Source organism: Phocoena phocoena, chromosome 14, assembly GCF_963924675.1.
Source record: "Phocoena phocoena chromosome 14, mPhoPho1.1, whole genome shotgun sequence".
Lineage (NCBI taxonomy): Eukaryota > Metazoa > Chordata > Mammalia > Artiodactyla > Phocoenidae > Phocoena > Phocoena phocoena.
This window is the reverse complement of record NC_089232.1, coordinates 58,528,383-58,552,914: the sequence shown is the minus strand read 5'-3', so window position 1 is coordinate 58,552,914 and position 24,532 is coordinate 58,528,383. Positions and strand designations below refer to the sequence as shown.

At 36.0% G+C, this 24,532-nt stretch overlaps 1 protein-coding gene across 2 annotated transcripts in view; it reads right to left on the bottom strand.

Annotated features, from left to right (window-relative positions):
* MAP4K3 (mitogen-activated protein kinase kinase kinase kinase 3) overlaps positions 1 to 24,532 on the bottom strand; it is a 188,631-nt gene that overhangs the window by 70,177 nt on the left and 93,922 nt on the right. For both annotated transcript variants that reach the window (XM_065891565.1, XM_065891566.1), the window contains exons 4-8: positions 15,201 to 15,265; positions 5,383 to 5,438; positions 4,746 to 4,793; positions 1,763 to 1,805; positions 118 to 190 (exon numbers count right to left, since the gene is read on the bottom strand). In XM_065891565.1, coding sequence (XP_065747637.1) covers positions 118 to 190; positions 1,763 to 1,805; positions 4,746 to 4,793; positions 5,383 to 5,438; positions 15,201 to 15,265 — 285 coding nt within the window. The remainder of the gene's footprint in view (positions 1 to 117; positions 191 to 1,762; positions 1,806 to 4,745; positions 4,794 to 5,382; positions 5,439 to 15,200; positions 15,266 to 24,532) is intronic.

The following is a 24,532-nucleotide window of genomic DNA, read 5'->3' as shown; positions in this document are numbered from 1 at the left end:
CTTCCTTAATCTGTTTTAGTCCTAATAATTTTGACCATTCAGTCTATTTTTAATAAACACTGCATACAATAATGATAGAAAAACAAAAAGTTAAATTATCAATTAAAATACAATTACCAATATGGTGTACCAATGAAAGACTTCCGTTTGGCAATTGTAGCTGTTATCTGAGCAGACACTCCAAAATCAGCTATTAAAAAAAGAGACACGTTTAGAAAATAAAATAAAGTAAAATTATTTAAAAGTAACATATAATTATTTCCATTAAATTAATTTCACAGAAATGAGATATTCTCAAACACCACATTAAAATTTGTAACTCTAATGGACTAGCATTAAAATATCACAAAATAGTGCGTATAGAGCCAAATGGATTCCCATACATCCCCACATGAATCAAATGACAACAAAAGTCAAGATCAAATAATTTTGATGAGGAAGAGACAACTGAGAGAATCTAACCTGCCAGATTTAATGTTATAATTTCTAATTCCCAGGACCTGAAATTCAAGGAAAATCACTGGACAGGACCTTAAGTAGGAATACATTCCATTCACTTCCTGCCATATACATAACAACTGACATTAAAAAAACCAAAATCTCTATTGGTAAATCTATCTACCGTGAAAAGACAAACAGAATATTCCCCAAAATCTTACCTTCGCAATATATTCTAATACCAATAACAATCACTATCAAGAAATTTATTTTTATGTCAGTTTATTTTTATGTTGCTATTTTTTAAGTATATTGAGTTCTAATATTTTCTAGTTTTTTTAATGATGATTTATAAATCTTTATAAACTAAGACATATTATATATAGGATGCCTTTGAGTAAGGCACATAATATTGACACAAATTTTAAATTGCAGATGGAAACTGTTCACTAAGCCATCAACAGTTAGATAACTGCTTTTCTCATACTTAGAGGTAGCTTAGGAAAATTTTATTATATGTAAATTATGATACTTTTAAATCTGATTAGTCCCTATTATAGGCTATAGGTCAAAATAGTTTAACCATATTTTTAGAAGATAAATATTTGCTTGAATTTTGATTTTATAGTGATATGTAGTTCAAAATAATTGTTTCATATTTGTTATTAAATACTTCATTTAATATCTAACAGACATAACTTTGTTTATAAAGTTACTATACTGTACATGTTTCCTGTCTTAAACTTTCAGATTAAGTTATTATTTAGGTATTGAACTATTTTAATAACTTGACAATCAAAAGTTACAAAATAAAAGTTACAGTTTCAAACAAAGCATGATTCAGCATCTAAATTACATTCTTTTTTTAAAATTTTTATTTATTTATTTATTTTTAATTACATTCTTATATAACTAATACAGTGTTTCATTTTAAAAGCTTGTGTAAGCAGGTAGGATTTTTTGCATTATTGAGTTTTTGGCTTTTGTTTGTTTGCCTTATTTTTTGGTCACATGGTAATCTCATATAGATTTCTTACTAGAAGTCCCACTCCTAGGGTTAGAGGTGAAAGAATTTTTAAGGGATATTATTTCACTATATCTTTATAACGAATCTGTCCCATGTGAAGGATAGACTTTATCCCCACTTAATAGAAGAAGAAATAGATACAGAGAGATTACGTATGTCATGTCCCGCAGTGAGATTTCCACCTAAAGATATATAGATGCTGCTGAGGGAGGGGAAACCTAGTCCTAGAGAGGAAAACATAAACTTACTATGTTTTGGAATAAATTTGTGCAAGTGACGAAATTAAAATTTACTTACCTAATTTCACATGACCATTATCCGTTAACAGAATGTTAGCTCCCTTCAAAGTGAGAACATTTTAGTTAAAGTAGGAAACACTTTATCAGAAAGCACATATAAAAGATTAAATATATATATTTAAAATAATCACAAGTGGCAGGCTTAAACCTAGAAATACTGACGATTTATAGTAGGCCCAATTAAAATGTTAAACCATTACATTCATAGGAAAATTTACTGTCCACTTTTTAGGCAATGTGAGTATCCCTACATAATGTTCTGCCTTGCAAAAAGCTGCTATTAAAATAATATAAATGTTATTATGAAAGTGACATATTAGTTTTAATCTGAATGCTATTTTCTTACTGATTAAGCGCTGTCACTATACTAAACTGTTACCTTACAATGGCATTATTCAGTTCCTTGAATTACATGTTAAACTTCATTGCCATTTCCTGTCCAAATCCACCAAAACACATCTCCCTTTCTAGGTACTTAACATCAAGTTGAACCAATGCTAATGTGTAAGACTGAACCTTACTACTTAGTCTGTGGGGCTGTCCATCCTAATGTGTCTCTGCCCAGAGTTTGGGGCCATTCAGTACATAAACAACTAGGCACAGTCCCACAGAATTAAAATGTCACCTGTTTGCATGACCTAGCAGCATTTTTATCCACTTTTGCTTCTTGACCTAAGCTCAAAGAAGAAGGTGATAATAATGACTTCATCTTCAAAAAACTTGAGAGCTTTTGGAGGAGGTAGAAATACTGCCTCTCAAAGGTACTACAGGCTCCCCACCACTGTCCCACCTTTGGGCAACTTTTAAATGAGGAAGCAAAAGTAATCCGCTATGGTTCAGGATGCAATCAATTTTGTAAGTATAAGTTCGGGGTAACAAATACTAGGAAACCCCTTCCAGCCCCCAAAAGAGGAAGAAATAACCCAAACCTGCACCCCTTGATATTACTGCAACTCTAAGGAGTAACGGGAGAAATGAGAAAAAGGAAAAAGAAACTAGAGTAGGGATTTCAACTTGAATTAGGCCCTAGCTATCTAGACTTCTGCCAGAGTCTTCAGTTTGGTCTTTCCCCAGCTCCAGATTAATTTTTCTAAATTACAGTTTATATCATGTCACTTGCACTTATGATGCATTCTTCCATCCATCCATCTAGGTGTCCATTCATCCCTCTCTCCCTGAGAGACTACTGCAAGCTCTGGGGTTATAGTAATGAAAAAGTTCCAGCTCTCAAGGAGTTTACATCTACACGAATGAATGAACCAGTACATGATTCAAAGCCAGGTAGAGATAAGCACTCTGAAGATAAAGCAGGAAGGGAAGGCCTCCCTAAGGCAGGGATATTTAAGCAGAGATCTAGTTGAAGAGAGGGTGCAGAGTCATGCCAAAATCTAGAAGAACATTCCAGAAAGAGGTAACAGCAAATACAAAGTCCTGGAACCAGAATGAACTCAACATATTCCAGGAACTCCAAGTTTAGTGTGCCTAGAACAGAATGAGTAAAACGAAGAAGAGTATGAGATGAGGTCGGAGAGGAGAGCAGGGGCCAGATCATGCATAACCTTGATGGCCACGGTAAAAACATCTGAATACTGTACTGAGTATGGTGGGAAGCCAACCGTGGTTTATAAGCAGGAGAGTGACAAGATCTGATTTACAAAGGTCACTTTGGTGTGAGGTAGAGAACTGACTGTAGGATCACTCAAGAATGGGAGCAGGGAGACCAGTTAGAAGGCTATTCCAGAAGTCCAGGTGAGATGTAATATAATGGTGGCTTAGACCGGGTAGAAATAGTGGTGATGGCTAGAATCTATCCAATTAGGCCCCAACTCTGAAGTCCAGCGCACAAGTTCTTGCATAGTGGAGCACCAAACCTCCTGGCCAATACCATCTCTTATCACTCTCCTACATTCTCTTCTCTTCAGTTATATGGTGCAGCCTTTATACCCCCTAAAATGACCCCACACTTTCTGACCTCTGTATCTTTGCTCACACTGTTCCTTCTGCTTAGAAGGCATTCCAACTTCCATTTCTGACAAAAATCTATCAATCCTTCCAGATCATTTAAGTGCCAATGACACAGAATCTTTCTTGATACACTTATCTTCTTAGGATCTCTCCCACCTTTGAATCCAAGGCTCTTTGCTTATGTCTTTTAAGTGGTTTATGAACAATACTTAGGGTAGAGGATCTCAGCAGGTGATCTGAGAGTCCACTGAAATTTCATGCAAAATTTGAAGGCATGTGCATAAGAGCATTTTTGGAGGAGAGAGTCCATGGCTTTCATCAGACTCAAAGAGCACGTGATTCCCACACCCACATCCCCTGCAAAAAAGGGTTAGAACCTTTATGTTAGAGAAAACAAAAGGGGGAAAGAAAAAGCAGGAGGTAAGATGAATGAGGAAGAAGAAAAGAAAAGAAAAAATAAATGAACAGAGAAAATATCCAGGCTGGGAAGACGGCAGTATCTTTGGAAATAACCTCAGAGTCCCAGGATAGGGGTGGTTTACCACAGCATGCCCCGTGTACCTGCTCTCCTCTGCCAGTTAAAGACCAGCAGAAAAGGTCAAGGCTTAGTTTATCCATTTTTATACATTATTAATGACAGTTCCTTAAGATCGCCAAAGTTTACTACAATATTCAAAGCATGAAACTTCCTAAAGACTGTAACTTAATGGAAGCTATGGACCTAATTTGCATTTTATAAATAAATAACTACAAATAAGCTAAAATGTGTTATTAAAACATGAATCCACAATTGTGCACTTTAAAAGGGTGAATTTTATTGTATGTGAACTGTATCTCAACAGAGCTGCTTTAAAAAAATTAATAAACCCTTCAAAGTATCACTCAATTTTATTATAGTAACATATTAAGATAACAAATTCATCAAATAGAATAACTGATACAATTTTGCTCAACAGTTTGGGGTCAGAATATTTAAAAATGAAGAGAGGGCCATTAGGTAAACATATGATATATACCTTTATATCTCTGTGCATTTTTCCTTTACTGTGAAGATAGTATAATCCCTGGAGTTTCAAAAAAAAAGAAAAATTAACAAGACTTTACTACAGAACATCCTTTGGGATTTAAAGTCGTCAATGAGTAGTATTCTGTCTTATTTATTTACTCATTACAGAAAGCACTAGTGATAATCATTTTATTTTACCAGAGTATCCGAAAAGATAAAAGAATCGAGAAAATGAGAGGCGGAGCTCAGTTTGAACCACTAATTTTCCTAAGAGAAATAATTTTCACTAAACTCTGCAAATAGTTTGAAATAACTTTTTTAAAGTAAATATCCAATTTGTATCAGAATGAGTTTCAATCCCATAAGAATGCTTAATTTTCAAGCTTTTCTTTGGTATTAAGCGGAATATAAAAATAAATAACAAATCCATAGTGCTTAAATTTTAGGAGGTACATTATGATACTGAATCTTTAACGTGTTTATTTGCAAATATAATTTGAGTTTACTACACAACTTTGAAATGTATTAAATTCAAGAGTTTACCAAACTAGAATATTTAAATCCTTACTCTGCTTAACAGGTAATGCACAATAATTAAACATTTAATTTAATAAAGAACATTACTTTTTAATTAACATTGAATTTACCTGTAGTGTTTCTCTGCTAACATATGCAATTTGCAGTTCTGACAGAGGTCCCGTTACTATAAGAGGAAAAAAATTAATGTTAATAAAATTAGTCAAAGTATGTTTTTCAATAAGAGACAAAGATTACAAGTTCCACTAAGCAATAGACTTAATATACTTAAATTCTACTTAAAAAGTAAGCTTCGTGAGGGCAGGAATTTTAAAAAATCTGATTTGCTCATTGTATCCCCAGTGGTTAGAACAGTGCCTGGCATGGAAAAGCTACTCAGTAAGTGTTTGTGGAATGAATAAAACATTGAAATAGTCACTGAAATTAATTACATTTTCATGTTTACACCTGATCATATTACCTCTTAAATGGTAAAAGAAAGCAAGCATGGCCAAGACGTTTAGCTAGTTTTTATTAAAGCTTTTTTAAAAAACTGACATGTAACACTGACTAGGTTAAAAATCAATACTTTTCCCCTAAAATAATTAGCTTTATAGATATAAAATTAATACATGTTCAATATAAAAAATTCCAATCAACAGAGACAGGTCTTTTCCTTATCCAAACCAGTATTACTCAATAATAAACAATACCAATAGTTTGGCCTATAGTCTACCAGATGACTTAATGCATAGATGTTTTATATAGTACAGGTATGTAGTTGACAAACACATAAACATAAATGGAATCATACTATACATACAATTCTGAAACTTGCCTTTTCACTTATCATGGACCTCTTTCCATATCAATATACATAGCTTAATCATATAATATTTGAATATTTCCTCTGTGCACATCTTTCGACTATGAAAAGCATTTAAACAGTTTTCTCTTTCTCGCTATTAAATCACTTTAGAATAAAGAAGTAAGTTAGGCAGGAAAAACTATTCTAGAAACTGAATCAAATTCCAACCATGAAATCACGTGCTAGACAGTGATCTCCCATTTACCTAAACTTAACAGCTTTGTAAAAATGCATAGTTCAGAGTCCTTGTATTTTACAATTGTGGAAGAGAGAAATCTATTTCACTTAGATTCTTTTGGGGACAAGACTAAGTTTAAATGAGGATAAACCTTATAGTAACTAACTTCCGTGGCTTGTAAGCCTACTCTCATCCAGTAAGATAGACCTTCTTGAGATGTGTGTTCCCACAATACAGCAAATAAGATAACCTGAAAACTCTGAAAGTAACACCAGGAAAAAAATTTTTAAATAATCTTTTAAATGCCTAGCTAAGCTCATAAACAGTAAGAGACTTGTCCAGAAGCCAGACGCAAAAACGAAAATGAGAAACAGAATGGTAAAAATGACAAATAGTCTAGTTGTCTCTTAGGGGAAGGCCAATCTTCGTAAGCTAGGACTTTAGTTTTATCCCCTACATGGGCACAGAAGAAAAGGTTATAGCTCTGCAGAAGAAGAGTTAAAACAAACACCCACATAAAACCAGAATCCTTAAAGGGCTACACCCTCATTAAAATAGTAGACTAGCAGCAGGAGATGACTAGGTATTTGTGTGTCACGGCCTGGGATATGGACAGGAGAAAAAAATGTTTCCTCTTAGAATTTAAAAGCCCTCTTCTTCACTCAGGTTTAGGGTTCAAATATATATAGAAAACAATGAGGTCACTGGGGTCCCAGGGGAAAAAAAATCCAACACTGTTAGGACACACTCTCAAAAGCCATACGGAATTCCCCCTGAAGATGATCTCAAAATTATGAAACAAATGAGAAAAAAAATTCACCATAAATGATATAACAGAACGCACAAAGTTGTTAAAGGACAATATTAAACAGAAAGAAAAATGTTCAGTGAAAAATAGAGACAAAAAATCTATTATGTTGGAACAATAAAAAGTTCTAATGTTAGTTCTCAAAGAAAAAGTAAACAAAAGGAGAGGAGAAGGAACTCATGAAAAAATGTAAAGTCAAAAGTTGCCCTGCTGCCCTCACCCTCGTGGTCAAAATATGTCCATGAATTCTCTAATACATCCCCCTCAAGAGCTGGAACTTAATTCCCTTCCTGAGTGTAGGCTGGACAGAAATGACTTGCTTCTAAAGAACAAATTGTGGTAGTAGTAACAGAATGCAAATTCTGAGACTACATCATAAAAGGTTTTATGGCTTCCTCCTTGCTCTCTGGCATCATTTCCTCTGGGAGAAGCCAGCTGCCATCCTGTGAAGACACTCAAGCTGTCCTGTAGCGAGATCCTTGTGGCAAGGAATTGAGACCTCCTGCCAATAGCCATGTAAGTGAATCATCTTGAAAGCAAATCCTCCAACCTTAATCAAGCCTTCAGATGACTACAGTTCCAGCCAAGAGCTTGATTGCACCCTCATGAGTGACCATGAGCTAGAATCATCCAGTTCGCAGACATTTGGTCCTGCCCCAAACCTCCCTAAGACTTTTAGCCCACACCAAAAGGCTCTTGATATTTGTTCATATTTGGTCCTGCCCAAAATGTCCATAAGACATTGGGTCCATGCCAAAAGATCCTTGATATCTGGTCCTGTCCAAAACCATGTGGCATGAACCAAATATGCTCATGGACATTCTGGACAGGACCAAATTTCAAGGATTTTTGGCATGGACCCAATGTCTTATGCATGTTTTGCCCTGTCCTGCAAGGGAAATCACCCAATTAAGCCATTCTTGAATTCTTGACCCTTAGTAACTGAGATAATAAATGTTTTAAGATGACAAATTTTAAGATCATTGTTATGCAGCAATAGATAACTAATATAGTTCTCCTTTCAGGAGAGTTAAACTTAAAACAATCATTTGGAGTAAATGATGGAATTAAGGACTTAAGAGAAAATATAAAATTTGGCTTAATGGTACTTTATAAATAAGTGGAAATAATTTTTAAAAGGAGGCTTTAATAAAAAAAAATTTTGCATGATGGATCAAATTTGGTTTGTATACACCAGCAAAGAAACAAACAAAAACCCACAAGCACTGTGGTAATTAGAAAAGTAGAACTTGTCTTTCACCAAATAAGGTAATCCAGGATATTTATTCTACTCCCCACAGAATGACAACATGATGAAAGAGAGAGAGGAGAGGAGGAAAGAGACACACACACAGAGAAATGGAGGTATATGTTTTATATGGTGATGCAAGTCGACAGCAGTGTATACTACAGCCAAAGAGGAGTATACGTTGCCATGAGGAGGTTATCTGGTAGAAACCTGGGTGCAATCAAAGGTGTGCATACAGAGAAAGACAGGGTTTGGGGCTACATATAAGCCTGTATATTCTCTGTATATTCTCAGCATGCATGTTTGAGAGCATCCAAGTTAATACGAAATTATTTCTTCCATTGACCCAGTTGCTGTATAAACAAATCAGTACTAACAGATTCATATTACCATGTTACTTCCATCAGAGGGATGAAATGGAATAACAATCATGACAACCTATCTCTGTAACTAAATTGGCTTTCTTGCTTCTTAATGAAGAAAGCAGAATCAGACACCTAAGATCAATCATGTATATCTGATGGGATTACCAGACAATCTAAGACTAAAAAATAAGTATGCTTAAATAAACTAAAGATATAAAAGAAGGGATGAAAAATTACAAGGAAAGAATAAGACAAAAAATGGAAAGAGATGTGAAATAGAACCAATTTCTAGAAATGAAAAATATGGTCACCAAATTAGGTGTACGATCAGTGAACCGGAAGATGGTTATGAGTACCCTCAGTGCTCTGAGGGATTAAAAAGTGGAAAAATGAAGCTCACTTTAAGAGATATGGAGAGCTAATGTACATCGAACTGAAATTCTAGAAGGAGAGATCAGAGAACCTGAAGGAGAAAATATTTGAAGGGGTAATAATTGATCATTGTTAGACTCGATAAAAGAACTAAAACCTTGGACGTAAGCACTTCAAGTCCCAAGCAGGAAAAGTAAGTCTACATTTAGATACTAGAAGCACCAGAAGTAAAGAGAAAAATCTTAAAAGCAATTACAAAGAAAGGAAGATTACTTGTAAAGGATCAAGTCAGCAGAAAGTACCAAGAACTACAGAAACTAGAAGACAACAGCCCAGCATCTTCGAAATGCTAACAAAAATACCTGTCAACCAAGAAAATGTGCCTATGTCCACTTAAACTATCATTTAAGAATGAGGATCAAAGACTGAGAGTTTACCACTACAGGCCTAGCTGAAACAAACTTCAGGAAGAAGGAAATTAAATCAGTAAGTGTGGAAACAATAGTAGAGAAATTAGTCCAAACAAAGACAAAAAAAGGGGAAAATAGCTTTTTGAATGTTTAACAAGCTTCCAGAAATACCGTGTATGTTCTGCAATGCAAAATGATGACAAATATTTATCAATTTTCACTAAACCTTTGAAATCAAAATGTCATTAATAAAAAGGAAAACTTTCTCAAATATGAAGAATAGCCACACACCTAAAAAAAAAATATTCTCAGAAAATAACTTTTTTTTTCTTGCCTCCTTTGTCATAGATTAGTTGACCATAGGTGTGTGGGTTCATCTCTGGGCTTTCTATCCTGTTTCACTGATCTATATTTCTGTTTTTGTGCCAGTACCATACTGTCTTGATTACTGTAGCTTTGTAGTATAGTGTGAAGTCAGGGAGTCTGATTCATCCAGCTCTGTCTTTTTTTTTTTTTTTTTTGTGGCCTCTCCCATTGCAGAGCACAGGCTCCGGACGTGCAGGCTCTGCGGCCATGGCTCACGGGCCTAACCGCTCCACGGCATGTGGGATCTTCCTAGACTGGGACACGAACCTGCATCCCCTGCATTGGCAGGCGGACTCTCAACCACTGCGTCACTGGGGAAGCCCCAGCTCCGTTTTTTTTTTTCTCAAGGTTGCTTTGGCTATTTGGGGTCTTTCGTGTCTCCATACAAATTTTAAGATTTTTTGTTCTAGTTCTAAAAAAAATGCCATTGGTAATTTGATAGGGATTGCACTGAATCTGTAGACTGCTATGGGTAGTATAGTCATTTTCACAATATTGATTCTTCCAATCCAAGAACATGGTATATCTCTCCATCTGTTTGTGTCATCTTTGACTTCTTTCATCAGTGTCTTACAGTTTTCCGAGTACAGGTCTTTTACCTCCTTAGGTAGGTTTATTCCTAGGTATTTTATTCTTTTTGCTGCAATGGTGAATGGGATTGTTTCCTTAATTTCTCTTTCTGATCTTTCATTGTTAGTGTATAGGAATGCGAGAGATTTCTGTGCATTAATTTTGTATCCTTTAACTTTACCAAATTCATTGATTAGCTCTAGTAGTTTTCTGGTGTCATCTTTAGCATTTTCTATGTATAGTACCATGTCATCTGCAAACAGTGACAGTTTTACTTCTTTTCCAAGTCAAATTCCTTTTATCTCTTTTTCTTCTGATTACTGTGGCTAGGGCTTCTAAAACTACGTTGAATAAGACTGGTGAGAGTGGACATCCTTGTCTTGTTCCTGATTTTAGAGTAAATGCTTTCAGTTTTTCACCATTGAGAATGATGGTTGCCATGGGTCTGTCATATATGGCCTTTTTTATGTTGAGGTAGGTTTCCTCTATGCCCACTTTCTGGAGAGTTTTTTTTTTTTTTAAATAAATTTACTTATTTATTTGTTTTTGGCTGCACTGGGTCTTCATTGCTGCACGCGGGTTTTCTCTAATTGTGGCGAGGCAGGGCTACTCTTTGTTGTGGTGCACGGGCTTCTCATTGTGGTGGCTTCTCTAATTGTGGAGCACGGGCTCTAGGTGCGTGGGCTTCAGTAGTTGTGGTACGTGGGCTTCAGTACTTGTGGCTCACAGGCTCTAGAGCGCAGGCTCAGTAGTTGTGGCACACAGGCTTAGTTGCTCCGTGGCATGTGGGATCTTCTCGGACCAGGGGTCAAACCCGTGTCCCCTGCATTGGCAGGCAGATTCTTAACCACTGCACCACCAGGGAAGCCCTCTGGAGAGTTTTAATCATAAATGTGTGTTAAATTTTGTCAAAAGCTTTTTCTGCATCTATTGAGATGATCAGATGATTTTTATTCTTCAATTTGTTAATGTGGTGTATCACATTGATTGATTTGTGTATATTGAAGAAATCTTGCATCCCTGGGATAAATCCCACTTGATCATGGTGTATGATCCTTTTAATGTGTTGTTGGATTTTGTTTGCTAGTACTTTGTTGAGGATTTTTGCATCTATATTCATCAGTGATACTGGTCTGTAGTTTTCTTTATTTGTAGTATCTTTGTCTGATTTTGGTATCAGAGTGATGGTGGCCTTGTAGAATGAGTTTGGGAGTGTTCCTTCCTCTGCAATATTTTGAAAGAGTTTGAGAAGGATGGGTGTTAGCTCTTCTCTAAATGTTTGAAAGAATCCGCCTCTGAAGCCATCTGGTCCTGGACTTTTGTTTCGTGGAAGATTTTTAATCACAGTTTCAATTTCAGTGCTTGAGATTGGTCTGTTTATATTTTCTATTTCTTCCTGGTTCAGTCTTGGAAGGTTGTGCTTTTCTAAGAATTTGTCCCTTTCTTCCAGGTTGTCCATTTTATTGGCATAGAGTTGCTTGTAGTAGTCTCTTAATGATGCTTTGTATTTCTGCGGGGTCTGTTGTAACTTCTCCTTTTTCATTTCTAATTTTATTGATTTGAGTCCTCTCCCTCTTTTTCTTGATGAGTCTGGCTAAAAGGTTTATCAAGTTTGATTATCTTCTCAAAGAACCAGGTTTTAGTTTCACTGATCTTTGCTACTGTTTTCTTTGTTTCTATTTCATTTATTTCTACTCTGATCTTTATGATTTCTTTCCTTCTACTAACTTTGGGTTTTGTTTGTTCTTCTTTCTCTAGTTCCTTTAGGTGTAAGGTTAGACTGTTTGAGATTTTTCTTTTTTCTTGAGGTGGATTGTACTGCTATAAACTTCCCTCCTAGAACTGCTTTTGCTTCATCCCATAGGTTTTGGATTGTCATGTTTTCATTGTCATTTGTCTCTAGGTATTTTTTGATTTCCTCTTTGATTTCTTCAGTGATCTCCTGGTTATTTAGTAGTGTATTGTTTAACCTCCATGTGTTTGTGTTTTTTACTTTTTTTTTTTCCTGTAATTGATTTTTAATCTCATAGTGCTGTGGTCGGAAAAGATGCTTGATACGATTTCAATTGTCTTAAATTTACCGAGGCTGGATCTGTGACCTAAGATGTGATCTATCCTGGAGAATGTTCCATGGGCACTTGAGAAGAAAGTGTAATCTGCTGTTTTGGGATGGAATGTCCTATAAATATCAATTAAATCTGGTCTACTGTGTCATTTAAAGCTTGTGTTTCCTTATTAATTTTCTGTCTGGATGATCTGTCCATTGGGGTAAGTGAGGTGTTAAGTCTAAGTCCTCCACTATGACTGTGTTACTGTCAATTTCCTCTTTTATAGCTGTTAGCATTTGCCTTATGTATTGAGGTGCTCCTATGTTGGGTGCACATATATTTATAATTGTTGTATCTCCTTCTTGGATTGATCCCTTGATCATTATGGAGTGTCCTTCCTTGTCTCTTGTAACATTCTCTATTTTAAAGTCTATTTTATCAGATATGAGTATTGCTACTCTAGCTTTCTTTTGATTTCCACTTGCATGGAATATGTTTTTCCATCCCCTCACTTTCAGTCTGTATGTGTCCCTAAGTCTTTAGTGGGTCTCTTTTAGACAGCATATATACAGGTCTTGTTTTTATATCCATTCAGTGAGCCTGTGTCTTTTGGTTGGAACATTTAATCCATTCACATTTAAGGTAATTATCAATATGTATGTTCCTATTACCTTTTTCTTAATTGTTTTGTTTTTGTAGGTCCTTTTCTTCTCTTGTGTTTCCCACTTAGAGAAGTTCCTTTAGGATTTTGTGTAGAGCTGGTTTGGTGGTGCTGAAAATCTTAGCTTTTTCTTGTTTGTAAAGCTTCTGATTTCTCTGTCAAATCTGAATGAGAACCTTGCTGGGTAGAGTATTCTTGCTTGTAGGTTCTTCACTTTTATCACTTTAAATATATCATGCCACTCCCTTCTGGCTTGTAGAGTTTCTGCTGAGAAATCAGCTGTTAACCTTATGGAAGTTCCCTTGTATGTTATCCCTTGTTGCTTTTAATAATTTTTGTCTTTAATTTTTGTCAATTTGATTACAATGTGTCTCTGTGTGTTTCTCCTTGGGCTTATCCTGTCTGGGACTCTCTGTGCTTCCTGGGCTTGGGTGGCTATTTCCTTTCCCAAGTTAAGGAAGTTTCTGACTGTAACCTTTTGAAATATTTTCTCGGGTCCTTTCTCTCTGTCTTCTCCTTCTGGGACCCCATAATGCGATTGTTGGTGCATTTAATGTTGTCTCGGAGGTCTCTTAGGCTGTCTTCATTTCTTATCATTCTTTTTTCTTTATTCTGTTCCGCGGTTGATTTCCACCATTCTGTCTTCCAGGTCACTTATCCGTTCTTCTGCCTGAGTTATTCTCCTATTGATTTCTTCTAGTGTGTTTTTCATTTCAGTTTTTTTATTGTTCATTTCTGTCTGTTTGTTTTTTAATTCTTCTAGGGTTTGTCAAACATTTCTTGCATCTTCTTGATCTTTGCCTTCATTCTTTTTCTGAGGTCCGGGATCATCTTCACTGTCATTATTCTGAATTCTTTTTCTGGAAGGTTGCCTATCTCCACTTCAATTAATTGTTTTTCTGGGGTTTTATATTGTTCCTTCATCTGGGACATAGTCCTCTGCCTTTTAATTTTGTCTGTCTTTCTGTGATTGTGGTTTTCATTCTGCAGGCTGCAGGACTGTAGTTCTTCTTGATTCTGCTGTCTGCCCTTCACTTTTTTTTTTTAATAATACATTTGAAAAATTGTTTTATTTATTTATTTATTTATTTATTTATTGCCTGTTTTGGGTCTTTGTTGCTGTATGTGGGCTTTCTCTACTTGTGGCGAGTGGGGCTTACTCTTTGTTTTAGTGCACGGGCTTCTCAGTGCGGTGGCTTACCTTGTTGCAGAGCATGGGCTCTAGGCACGTGGGCTTCAATAGTTGTGGTACGTGGGCTCAGTAGTTGTGGCACCTGGGCTTAGGTGCTCTGCAGCATGTGGGATCTTCCCAGACCAGGGCTCAAACCCATGTCCCCTGCAATGGCAGGTGGATTCTTAACCACTGTGCCACCAGGGAAGTCTCAGAAATAACTTTTCATGAAGCAGATATGTCCCCATGTTTTTCCTTCTGGCTTTCTTTTGGCCATGTGGCACGGCATGCAGTATCCTAGTTCCCCAACCATGGATCCAACCTGTGCCCCTTGCAGTGGAAGTGTGGAGTCTTAACCACTGGACCACCAGGGAAGTCCCTCCTTCTGGCTTTCAAGGCTCTCTACATCTGACCACACTCTCCAAATACACTTCAGACAGACCAGTGAAAGGGATCTAACATGTCACACCTTCACATCACTGTGCTGCTGTTTCAACTCCTGGAGTACACGTGTGTCTCTTCTTTGTATCCATGGCTTGTATCCATGGTTTACCTATCTTTTAAAGACCAATTTAAAGCCCACTTTCTTCATTAAGCCTTCTAAAACAGTTCCAGAAAATCTATCCTTTCCTGTTTCCTATTCCAACTGAACTAACTGTATATAATATGCCTTCTTTAGAATTAGCAAATAATTCAACTGCGTGTAATTTCTCAACTTATAAAGTGAATGCTCCTTTTGTCTGTATATATCTTAAATTTCCTTATGTATCCAAATAGCATAATGATAAAACACACTTTCCTCAAAACAACATTGTTTAACATAGTAAATAACTACATTTTAAGAAATTCTACTTAATCTCTTTCACATATACTTTGGTCTTACCATGATAAATATCCTGTAAAGAACCACCTCCACAAAACTCCATGCAAATCCAAAGTTTATCTCGCCTATAAAAAGAAAATAAGCATTATCACATTTTCATGATTAAAGTTATTTGAAGTAACAAGTATTTTAAGGTCGTATGCCAATACCTTGAAAAACCACATAAATGCAATGTGCTAAGAGAAAAGCTAATATCTATGAGTAAACGAATTACTTAACATAATGTGTTGCTGTAACTCAACCCAAGGTTTTAATCCTTAAAATACACGATTTGTAGGATGTAAAGATGTCATTTGGCACATCCAAATGAGAGAAAATGTCCCTTTAGTTAAAAAGCCCCCTCCCTCACAGTTTATCCATCTACCCTATGACTGCATTATAAGTTAAATGTTAATTAAAAGGTTCATACCAAAAATTATATAGAGAAGATTCATCAGAGAATAGCCAATACATCTCAAAGTGTATCAAGCCAATACATCTCAAAGTGTATCACTTTGATAGCTCTTCTCATTGACAAAACAGACAAAATGTAAACTTTACCCTCATATCTAGACTCAACAAAGATCTTTCCAAAATAACCTTTGTTAAAAATTTATCACTCACTTGTCTTTAGTAGCATTTCTCTTTCACATTCACAGTATAAGACAGCATAACCACATAGTCACAGGAGAAATAATTAGCAAAGCCATAATCGCTTATTCCTTTGTTGAATCATTCATTACTTCATCTCAAAATGTAACAGGAAATGTACTATTCTTGCGGGGGCAGAGATGGAATAGAAAGTCTCTGAACTCAGCAAGCTCAGTCTAACACAGAAGAAAGATTCTGCCTTAATAATATGTTGGTGTCTCTTACCACTGCATTCACAGTGCCTAGAAGGATACCAGTAAATGAATACTTATTTCATAAATGAATGAATGCATGAGTAAGTGAAATAATAAACAAATCGATTAGATCCAGGGTCAGCAAATTATGGCCAGTGGGCCAAATCTAGCCTGCCGCCTGATTTTTGTATAGCCCAGGGACTATGAACGGTTTTCACATTTTTAAACAGTTAGGGGGGGTTTCAAAAGAAGAATATTATTTCTTGACATGTGACAATTCTGTGAAATTCAAATTTTAGTGTCCATGTAAAGTTATATTGGAATACAGTCACACTCATTCATTTATATATTATCTATGGCTGTTTCTGTACTAAAACAGCAGAGGTGAGCAACTGTGACAGAGAGAAACATACGAAGTCCACAAAGCCTAAAATATTTACTATATGGTCATTTACAGAAAAGGTTTGCTGACCCTTGGACTGTATTATAGTTTGATTAGTGCACAATTCAGGCATGTATAAAGTTCTGTGAGAACCCAGAGGTAAAAATAATTAGGAGAGTCAATGGAAATTTTAAGGGAGGAAATAACATTTGAGTTGGGTCTTGAAGTTAAAGTAGGAATTCACCACTAAGAGACAGGGAAAGGGCCTGTGCAAAAGAATGAAAATTTGACGCCACATTTTAGAGACTGTGGGTGATTTAGTGTGAGTTGAACTCAGGCTACCTGAAGAGAGAATGGCAGGAAGTGAAGCTAGAATAGGCTGAGGTCATACTGTAAAACAGTGGTTGGTTTGTATACTCCTCAGTTTAGTTACTTTCATCTGGATAGTCTCTAGTTCGTCAATGTCTCTTAAAATGCAGCACCCAGAATCAAGTACTAGTCTGAATACTGCATGAACAGTGCATTAACAAGTGGAGCTGTTATCAGGATTGGACCACATATGGCAGCGGTGGTGTGATTAAGCAGACCTGAGAGGTGAGCTGACTTGGTTGGGTGTGATGGACCATGCACCATATATCAGGGGAACACAACCTGTCAGTGTGAAGGTCAGCAAACTTAAAAGAGTACAGAGTAAAAAGTACCATGATTCTAGAGGCAAAGCTGAAGATAGTGAAGCCCAGAGAAAGATATCAGGACCTCAAATTCACAGGTGGTCCACATACCAGTGAAACTGAGTCATGACTGCTGATGGTAAAGTATGACCTAGTTGCCCAGTGGCCTGGTTTGAATAACTCACAGAATGGATGCCTGGGGCTGGCAGATGCATGGTCTCATCCAAAACGATGAAGGCATTTATGACTGGTGACTGTTACACAGGGAGAAATCTAAATCCCCCTGAGAATCGAACAATTATGTCCTTTATATGAACACTTCTATTTCTTATTAACTTCAGCTTCTTAGCAACTGCATTCAACTGCTGGTTTGCAGTTTGAAGTTAACTAAAACCTCTAGATCTTTTTTTACATAGAAGTGGTCAGACGAGTTTCCTTTCTAGCTCCCTATTTGTATATCTGGTTCACTGAAACTATGCACAGGACCTTGTCCTTATTTGTTAAATTTCATCCTTAAAAGAAAAAAAAAAAAGAAGTTTTCACATGCATCTTATTAGCTCTCCAATTATTTTACTTAAAATAATTGGAGACACTATTGTGACACTATTTCTAAGTGTAAATACACCCCTCCTACCCCACGCTCCAGAAGTCGTTGGTTAGAGAGCCCCTTATCAGGAGCAAGAGCTTTGCATATAAACTATGTGGACCTGCACTACTGAGTTTACTAATGAGCTTAAGGAACATTAGGAGTAATTTTTCCACTGGTGACATGAATGGCACTCTAACTATGTAGACTGCTCAGAATGACCATTTGGCACCTCTCTGTGCCTCTCTTAAACTGAGGTATAAAACTCTGGCAAGTCTATCAACCAATATTCTTTGAAATGATGCTTAGACTCCAATTTAATATGTGTAATGCAGGATTTCATAGCCTGATCTCTCTAGACTGAGTCCTTCCTCTAGAACAGTGATTCTCAAAGTGCGGTCTGGGGGCCTCTGAGAGTCCTGGAGATCCTTTCAGGGGGTCAGCAAAGTCAAACTCATTTTCATAACAACACTAAAAATTATTTGCCCTTTGCACTCTGTCTTGAAAATACAGTGGAGTTTTCCAGACACTACAGGAGCAGGAAGTGTGATGATGATGTCATCCCTCTGACAGCTACTGGAATATGTGCTTATGTATTCTTGTTTCAAATGTTTCTCAATTTTAGTATCTAATATAGTAAATATCAATAGATATAACCCATACAAACCAAAGCTCTTTGGGGGTACTCAATCATTTTTAAGAGTGTAAAATAAAAGGGGTTCTAAGACCAAAGTGCTTGAGAACTACTGCTCTAAAATATTTTCACATCTGCTGCACATGAAACTTTCGTATAAAATTCCTGCCTCAAGGGCTTAAGCAACAGGCAGCTGGGACTTCTCACATGTCACAGAAACTGGCTGAATTGTTTTGGGGTCTGCTCAGGATAAGTAAACTGCTTAGTAAAGGACATGGACTATACGCCCAATAAACGTAAGCTGTTTTCTACTCCTTTTGTTATATTTTGTCTTGTTGTGTTTTATTTATGTGAGGCACCTTAAACTGCTCCTGGAACTCAGTGAAGGTGTAATTAAGTAAACTTGCCTTTTTCCTTTTTTTAAGAAAAAAAATAGAAGAGATGGTATTGATTTGACATAACTTCTTACTAAAGTAATGCTAATCACCACTTCCTTCCTATAAGCGCTCACTAATTATGTGATTAATAATTTATCTTAGATGTTTGCTGGGGACAGATGACTGACATCAAGTTTAACGGTCTGTATTTTCTAGAAATCACCGTTTCCTTTCCTTTGCAAATTGGTCAATGCTGATCACTAATCTTTTGACACCCCTCCTATTTGTCAAGACACTCACCGACAGTGGATGACAATCATGTCTGCTCTATTTTCAGTATAGTAATGAGATATTATTTATATAAATCTAAAAGGCTTACATTCATTTAAAGTGTCTGGTGCTCTATAATTATCTACTCACCTATCTGTACTTCAATTCCTTCTTAATAATGCTTTTATTAAGCATTATTTTCCTACCCTTTCCAGTTTGAAAACAATTCTCCTTGTAAAGAAAATGGATGCAGGAAATGAGTTCTCTGCTTTCTTACATATTTCAATATTATACCATCCTCTACTTGAAGCTGGTCTACCCCCTTTCTCACCTTGCTTGAAAACACAATTTTCTGTTCACTCAATGTAAAATGATTTTCCAACTTACAGACTGAGAAAAAAAAATCATAATTATATATTTAATACTTTATCTTTTAAGATGCCTAAAACACTTTACCTTTACAACATTCTATTCTATTACCAAAAACGCCTGAATATTCAGAGTCTATTAGAAAAATGACTTCCATCTGTTCTAAGAATGTCTCTCCTGTGATGGTAAATCTGCATTTGCTTTTGGTCACTCACCAAGCCATCTGCCTAACGGGAAAGGACTTGAATCAGATCAGTCCATTTGATGCAGGCCAATAAATTACAAAATCTTTGTCCCTGGGTATCTGAACTAAAATAAAATTAATCACTGAGGTAAATATACAATATAGCACTATTAATTCTCTGGCTCAACAAATCCTTATAATTCTTCTTTCTTATTCTGTAAAATTATCTTTCTGACAAGGAATAGAAAAAATAAGTAGAGAGGGGAAAAGTTCACTATTTTCATCTTCTAGTTCAATGTTTATTAGAGCATATAGGAACTAACATTCTAATAACTATTTCATTAAATTAAAGAGGTTATCATTTCTAAAACACACCTTTTAATCTTCCCACACTGAACTAAGTATAATTATTTATATATTTTGCCCAAATATAACATGATTTAAAAAGAAAAATAAAATATGAGCATGATCACCAAGGATAAACAGCTCTCAAATGTCTGCTAGAAACTAGCAGACCAGTCATTCCCCCAGGACAGGATGCCTAGCCGTGCCCCACACTGCAGTACCCTGTACTTTACTGTAGGTTATCTTGTTGACCAAAGCACTTGCCAATGGCTACTCCATCACATTCAGCAAAATAATTCAACTGTAACCTCAACTGTCAATGTGAAAAAGGAAAAGTTTAATAACTGCTAGATGTTTTAGTTTAGGATAGCTCATGCTAATGTATGCTGAATTTAAAATGTTTTGGTTCATTTTTAAACAAATAGGCAAAAACGACCGCATTCCAAAAAGTTATACGCAACCCATCCACCTTCTTCCCCTTTAACAATGAGGGGTAGCTATGTATTCAGAGGATACAAGGTGACCTATTTCTCTATAATTGTACTTAACACTCCCAGTTTGGCATAATATTTGACAAAGAACGGGTCACTGGACAGCAGTCCTATGTGAAGTATGTTCCCCAAAAGAAACCACTGCACAGTTAAATCAGTTTTAGAAATGTCATATACTAGTCTTCTCTTCTCTTGGAAATTAACAATGCCACTGGTATTTTAAGGTCTCTGAGAAATCCTGTGGGGTGGGAGTGGGGCACAGAATAGAAGGAGAAAGGGAAGGAGGAGGTGTGGAGAGGGAAGAAAAGGTGGGAAAAGGAGGAGGAAGATTAGAAAGAGGGGAAGAAAGGGGATGGAATGTTGGGAAGGGGAGAATGGAGAAGAGGAAGAAGGGGAAAAGATAACAGAGCAGAGGGGAGAGGGAAAATGAAGAAGAGAAAGAAGAAATACAACTTCTCTAATTTTGTTTAGTTCGCTACATCCCCCAATTATTTTTTCCATAGACCCATTTTTTCACATATCAGCATCCCTCTGAACAAATATCCCGTAGAAATACCCCAGCAATACTGGTATAAAGAAGTATCTCATAAGGTAGTTCCACCAAATTTCTTAAAGAGGACCATTAGTGAAACACTGGTAAAATCCAAATGCAGTACCTTAGTTTAGCTAATATTATTGTACCAGTGTTAATTTCTTAGTTTTGACAAATGTCCCAGGGTTATGTAAGATGTTAACACCAGGGAAAGCTGCGAGAACTCTTTGTACTATCTTTGCAACTTTTATGTAAATCTAACATATTCCAAGATTAAGTTTCTTTTTTTAAAAAAAGACAGTAGCTGGGTATAAATTAAAGTGACTTAACTGTAATTTTTATTTTCATAGTGTGAGCATTCAAAAACGCATTTTCAGTTAAGATTCTGTGGTTTCCCTGGCAAGTCCTGTCTCTGGCTCTAGAAAAAAAATTTCTTCCAGTTTCTATATAACTCAAGGGACTACAAGTCCTGGCAAGTCCTGTCTCTGGCTCTAGAAAAAAAATTTCTTCCAGTTTCTATATAACTCAAGGGACTACCATCTCTTTCTTGGATTACTGTAATAAATGTACCGTATAAAATTAACTGACTCCTTGTCTCAATACCCTACACCCCAAGTCCATCCCCCTATAGAATATACTACCTCTGTGTTAAAACCTTCCAACAAGTATGCTCAATACATATAGGTCCTAATTAAGGCATAAAAGGTTTCTTTTTTGCCTAAATCTCCACAGTCTTAACCTGCTGAACTACACCCTTTCCCCTTAAACTCTAATATGAGATTATTAGCTATCTCCTGAACACTTCATGATTTTTTCATGCATCCATTTCCTTTGTCAGAAATTACAATTTTCTACATACATATACACACCACAGCAAATGCACACTAATCCTCTAACACCCAGTATTTGGGAATAACATCATTCAAAGAGCTCTCTCTGATTCCCTTTGACAAAATCACATATTCTACCACATCTTTATCACTTTATATCTTACGTCAAAATGATTACTGCACCTAGCATTGCAATTATTTGCTCATGTCTATTTTTTCTATTCAATAGTAAGCTCCTTAAAAGGCAAGGACTGTTTTATCTATCTTAACATCTCCAGAAATCAATACAGCACTCTAGACATCCTAAGAAATAATGTAAACACACTTTGTAAGTGGTGATGATTCATAAATATATTATTACTATGAGTTAAATCATGTTCATCTAAACTACTACTCTGGATTTCAAAGGTTTAAAATATCTGATCTAAATAAAAGTGTTTTCAGTGCATGGATCTGACCTTCTGACAGCTCATCTTTTGAGGATCATTTGCTGTTAGTCAAAGCTGAGCATTATGAGATCAGACTAGAAAGGAATGTTCCAATTTTCTTAATTTATTCTTAAAGGATATGCTGGGCGAAGGAATGCTTAGAAGAATCTGAAGTTAAGATCATTCTTTGCTTAATAGAAGCAATCGTTTAGCTCTACTGAGAATAAAGAATAGGTCTATGGTGATCTAAATCTGTTGTTTTGTAAATATACACACAGAAATACAGATAAAAATATATACCACACCAGGACTATTTACTTTAAATTCTAAACTTTCAGAGAAAAGTTTTCTCTATCCAGTTCTTGTTGTACAGTATGTGTAATTAAGCACTCAATAAACACAGGCTTTTAATGATGTTGAAGAGCAAGTAAGGACGGCCCCATCAAGAGTATCAGGCTTCTGTCTTACAGGAGCTCAGTCTCAATATTCCTTTGGGAAGTGAGCATAGCTCACTATAACCCTGTTATAAAATACGCTTCTGAACTTAATTATTTGCTGGTCATCTATTCAGTAAATTCATAGGGTTAAGTCTGATTTCCTGGAGGGGAAATTTATTAATGGTCAAACCACATTACTTCAGTTTACTCAATTTTTTTGTCCAAATTTGTTATAATAGGCTATAATGGCAACAAGATAGAAGGAAGAAGGTCAATAAGAACAGTATATATTTTAGGGGGTTTGTATCAAGTTCAAACAAACAAGCTCATTGCCTTCTGAAAAATCATTCAGTAATGAGAAAGAAGCCAAGAAACCATGTTCCCTCTGAGACTAAATCTGCCATTTCCGGACTAAGTAATATGTACACCAAAAAGACTGCTGGCTAGGTACCTGCAGAGCCAGGTTTAAATCCCAGCACCAACAATGAGTAGCTGGATAACCTAAAGAAGTCATTTATCCAGCAGTCTCTCTTCTATCAGCAAAAAAAAAAAAAGTGGGCTAAGTGACAAGACCTCTTGGTCCCTTCTAGCTCTAACACCCCACAAGGCTAATCATTATCCCATAGTCCAAATCTGCCTGAGTCTAGACTTTAATTAGTGAAGCAGGGAAGAATTTCTATAGAAGAAAAGAGCTAAAGAAAGAGAGGATTAATCGCTGTTCCACATTATACTACCAATTGCTTTCGTATCACTTTCATCAACTACACATTACAGAATAAAATTATATATTTAAATCAGTTTTCCTATCTCAGATCATACAACTCCAAATGAACACGCTTTATTAAAAAAAAAAAGAATGACTCTAATTTTGTCTGTTTCACTATGGTTTCTGGGCAGTTTTGCTCTCTGTATCCTTATACTTAGATTAAAATAAAAGTATCCTCTAAAAAAAATTCATTGAGTTACACAGAAGACAGAAACTTGCACACTGTTCTGTATGTATACTATGCTTCAATTTAAAAGGTTTACTTTAAAAAAAAAGGATATTCAAAATACAGTCAGAATACATGGTTCCTGATATCTAAATGTAAGTACAATTTTTGTTAGGCATAACCTCAAATTGGCTCTCTCGTAGCATGTCTCATGGTTAAGGTTAAAGAGTATGTCACTACAGAGTTGTGCTATTTTGCCCCAAGTCTCAACAAAAATGAATACAAACCAAAAAGGAATTCTGTATTCTGCTAACAAGATCAAACGTTTTGCTGCCTAACCTGTGTGGGAAGGCTCTTGCCTAAGTAACCCAGAAAGTCAAGTGTCCAGTTTAGCTTAATGTTACTTTTTGAATTTTGAGGGGTGGGGTGGGTGGGTGTGAAGTACTGGAAGTTTATTTGGTCAGCTTTTTTGGCAAGGAAGTAGAAAGGCCAAGTCAAAAGTCATTGTGATCCATAAGCACAATACCACAGAAAGAACTCGGACCCTCCTCTGTCAATAACTTGAAATGAGACTGTGAACTAAATACTCAATGTGAAACTCTCAAACACCTTATTTGTAAAATGGAAATAATATTTACCATAGAGTAATATTCCTAAGAGCATTGTTGAAAAGATCAAATTAGGCACTAACCTGATGGTATTTAAAAAACAGTTAACAGTAATAGTAATCATAGCAATAGTAGTAGCAATACAAGTTAACATTTATTGAGCATTTATTATGCTCTAACCATTGTTCTTAACACTTTACTTATATTTACCAATTACCCTTGTAGTTATCACATCATGTATCTATTATTATTATCCTTATTTTATAGATGAGGAAATGGAGGCACAGAGTGGTTAAGTAATTTGCCGTAAGTCACAAAGTTAGTAAGTGATGGAGTCAGGACTCAACCAATCCAACCAACCTGACTCCAGAACTCAAGCTCTAAACTACCAACTATACTACTGTCTCTGTGGCAAAAAGATCATGCTCATTT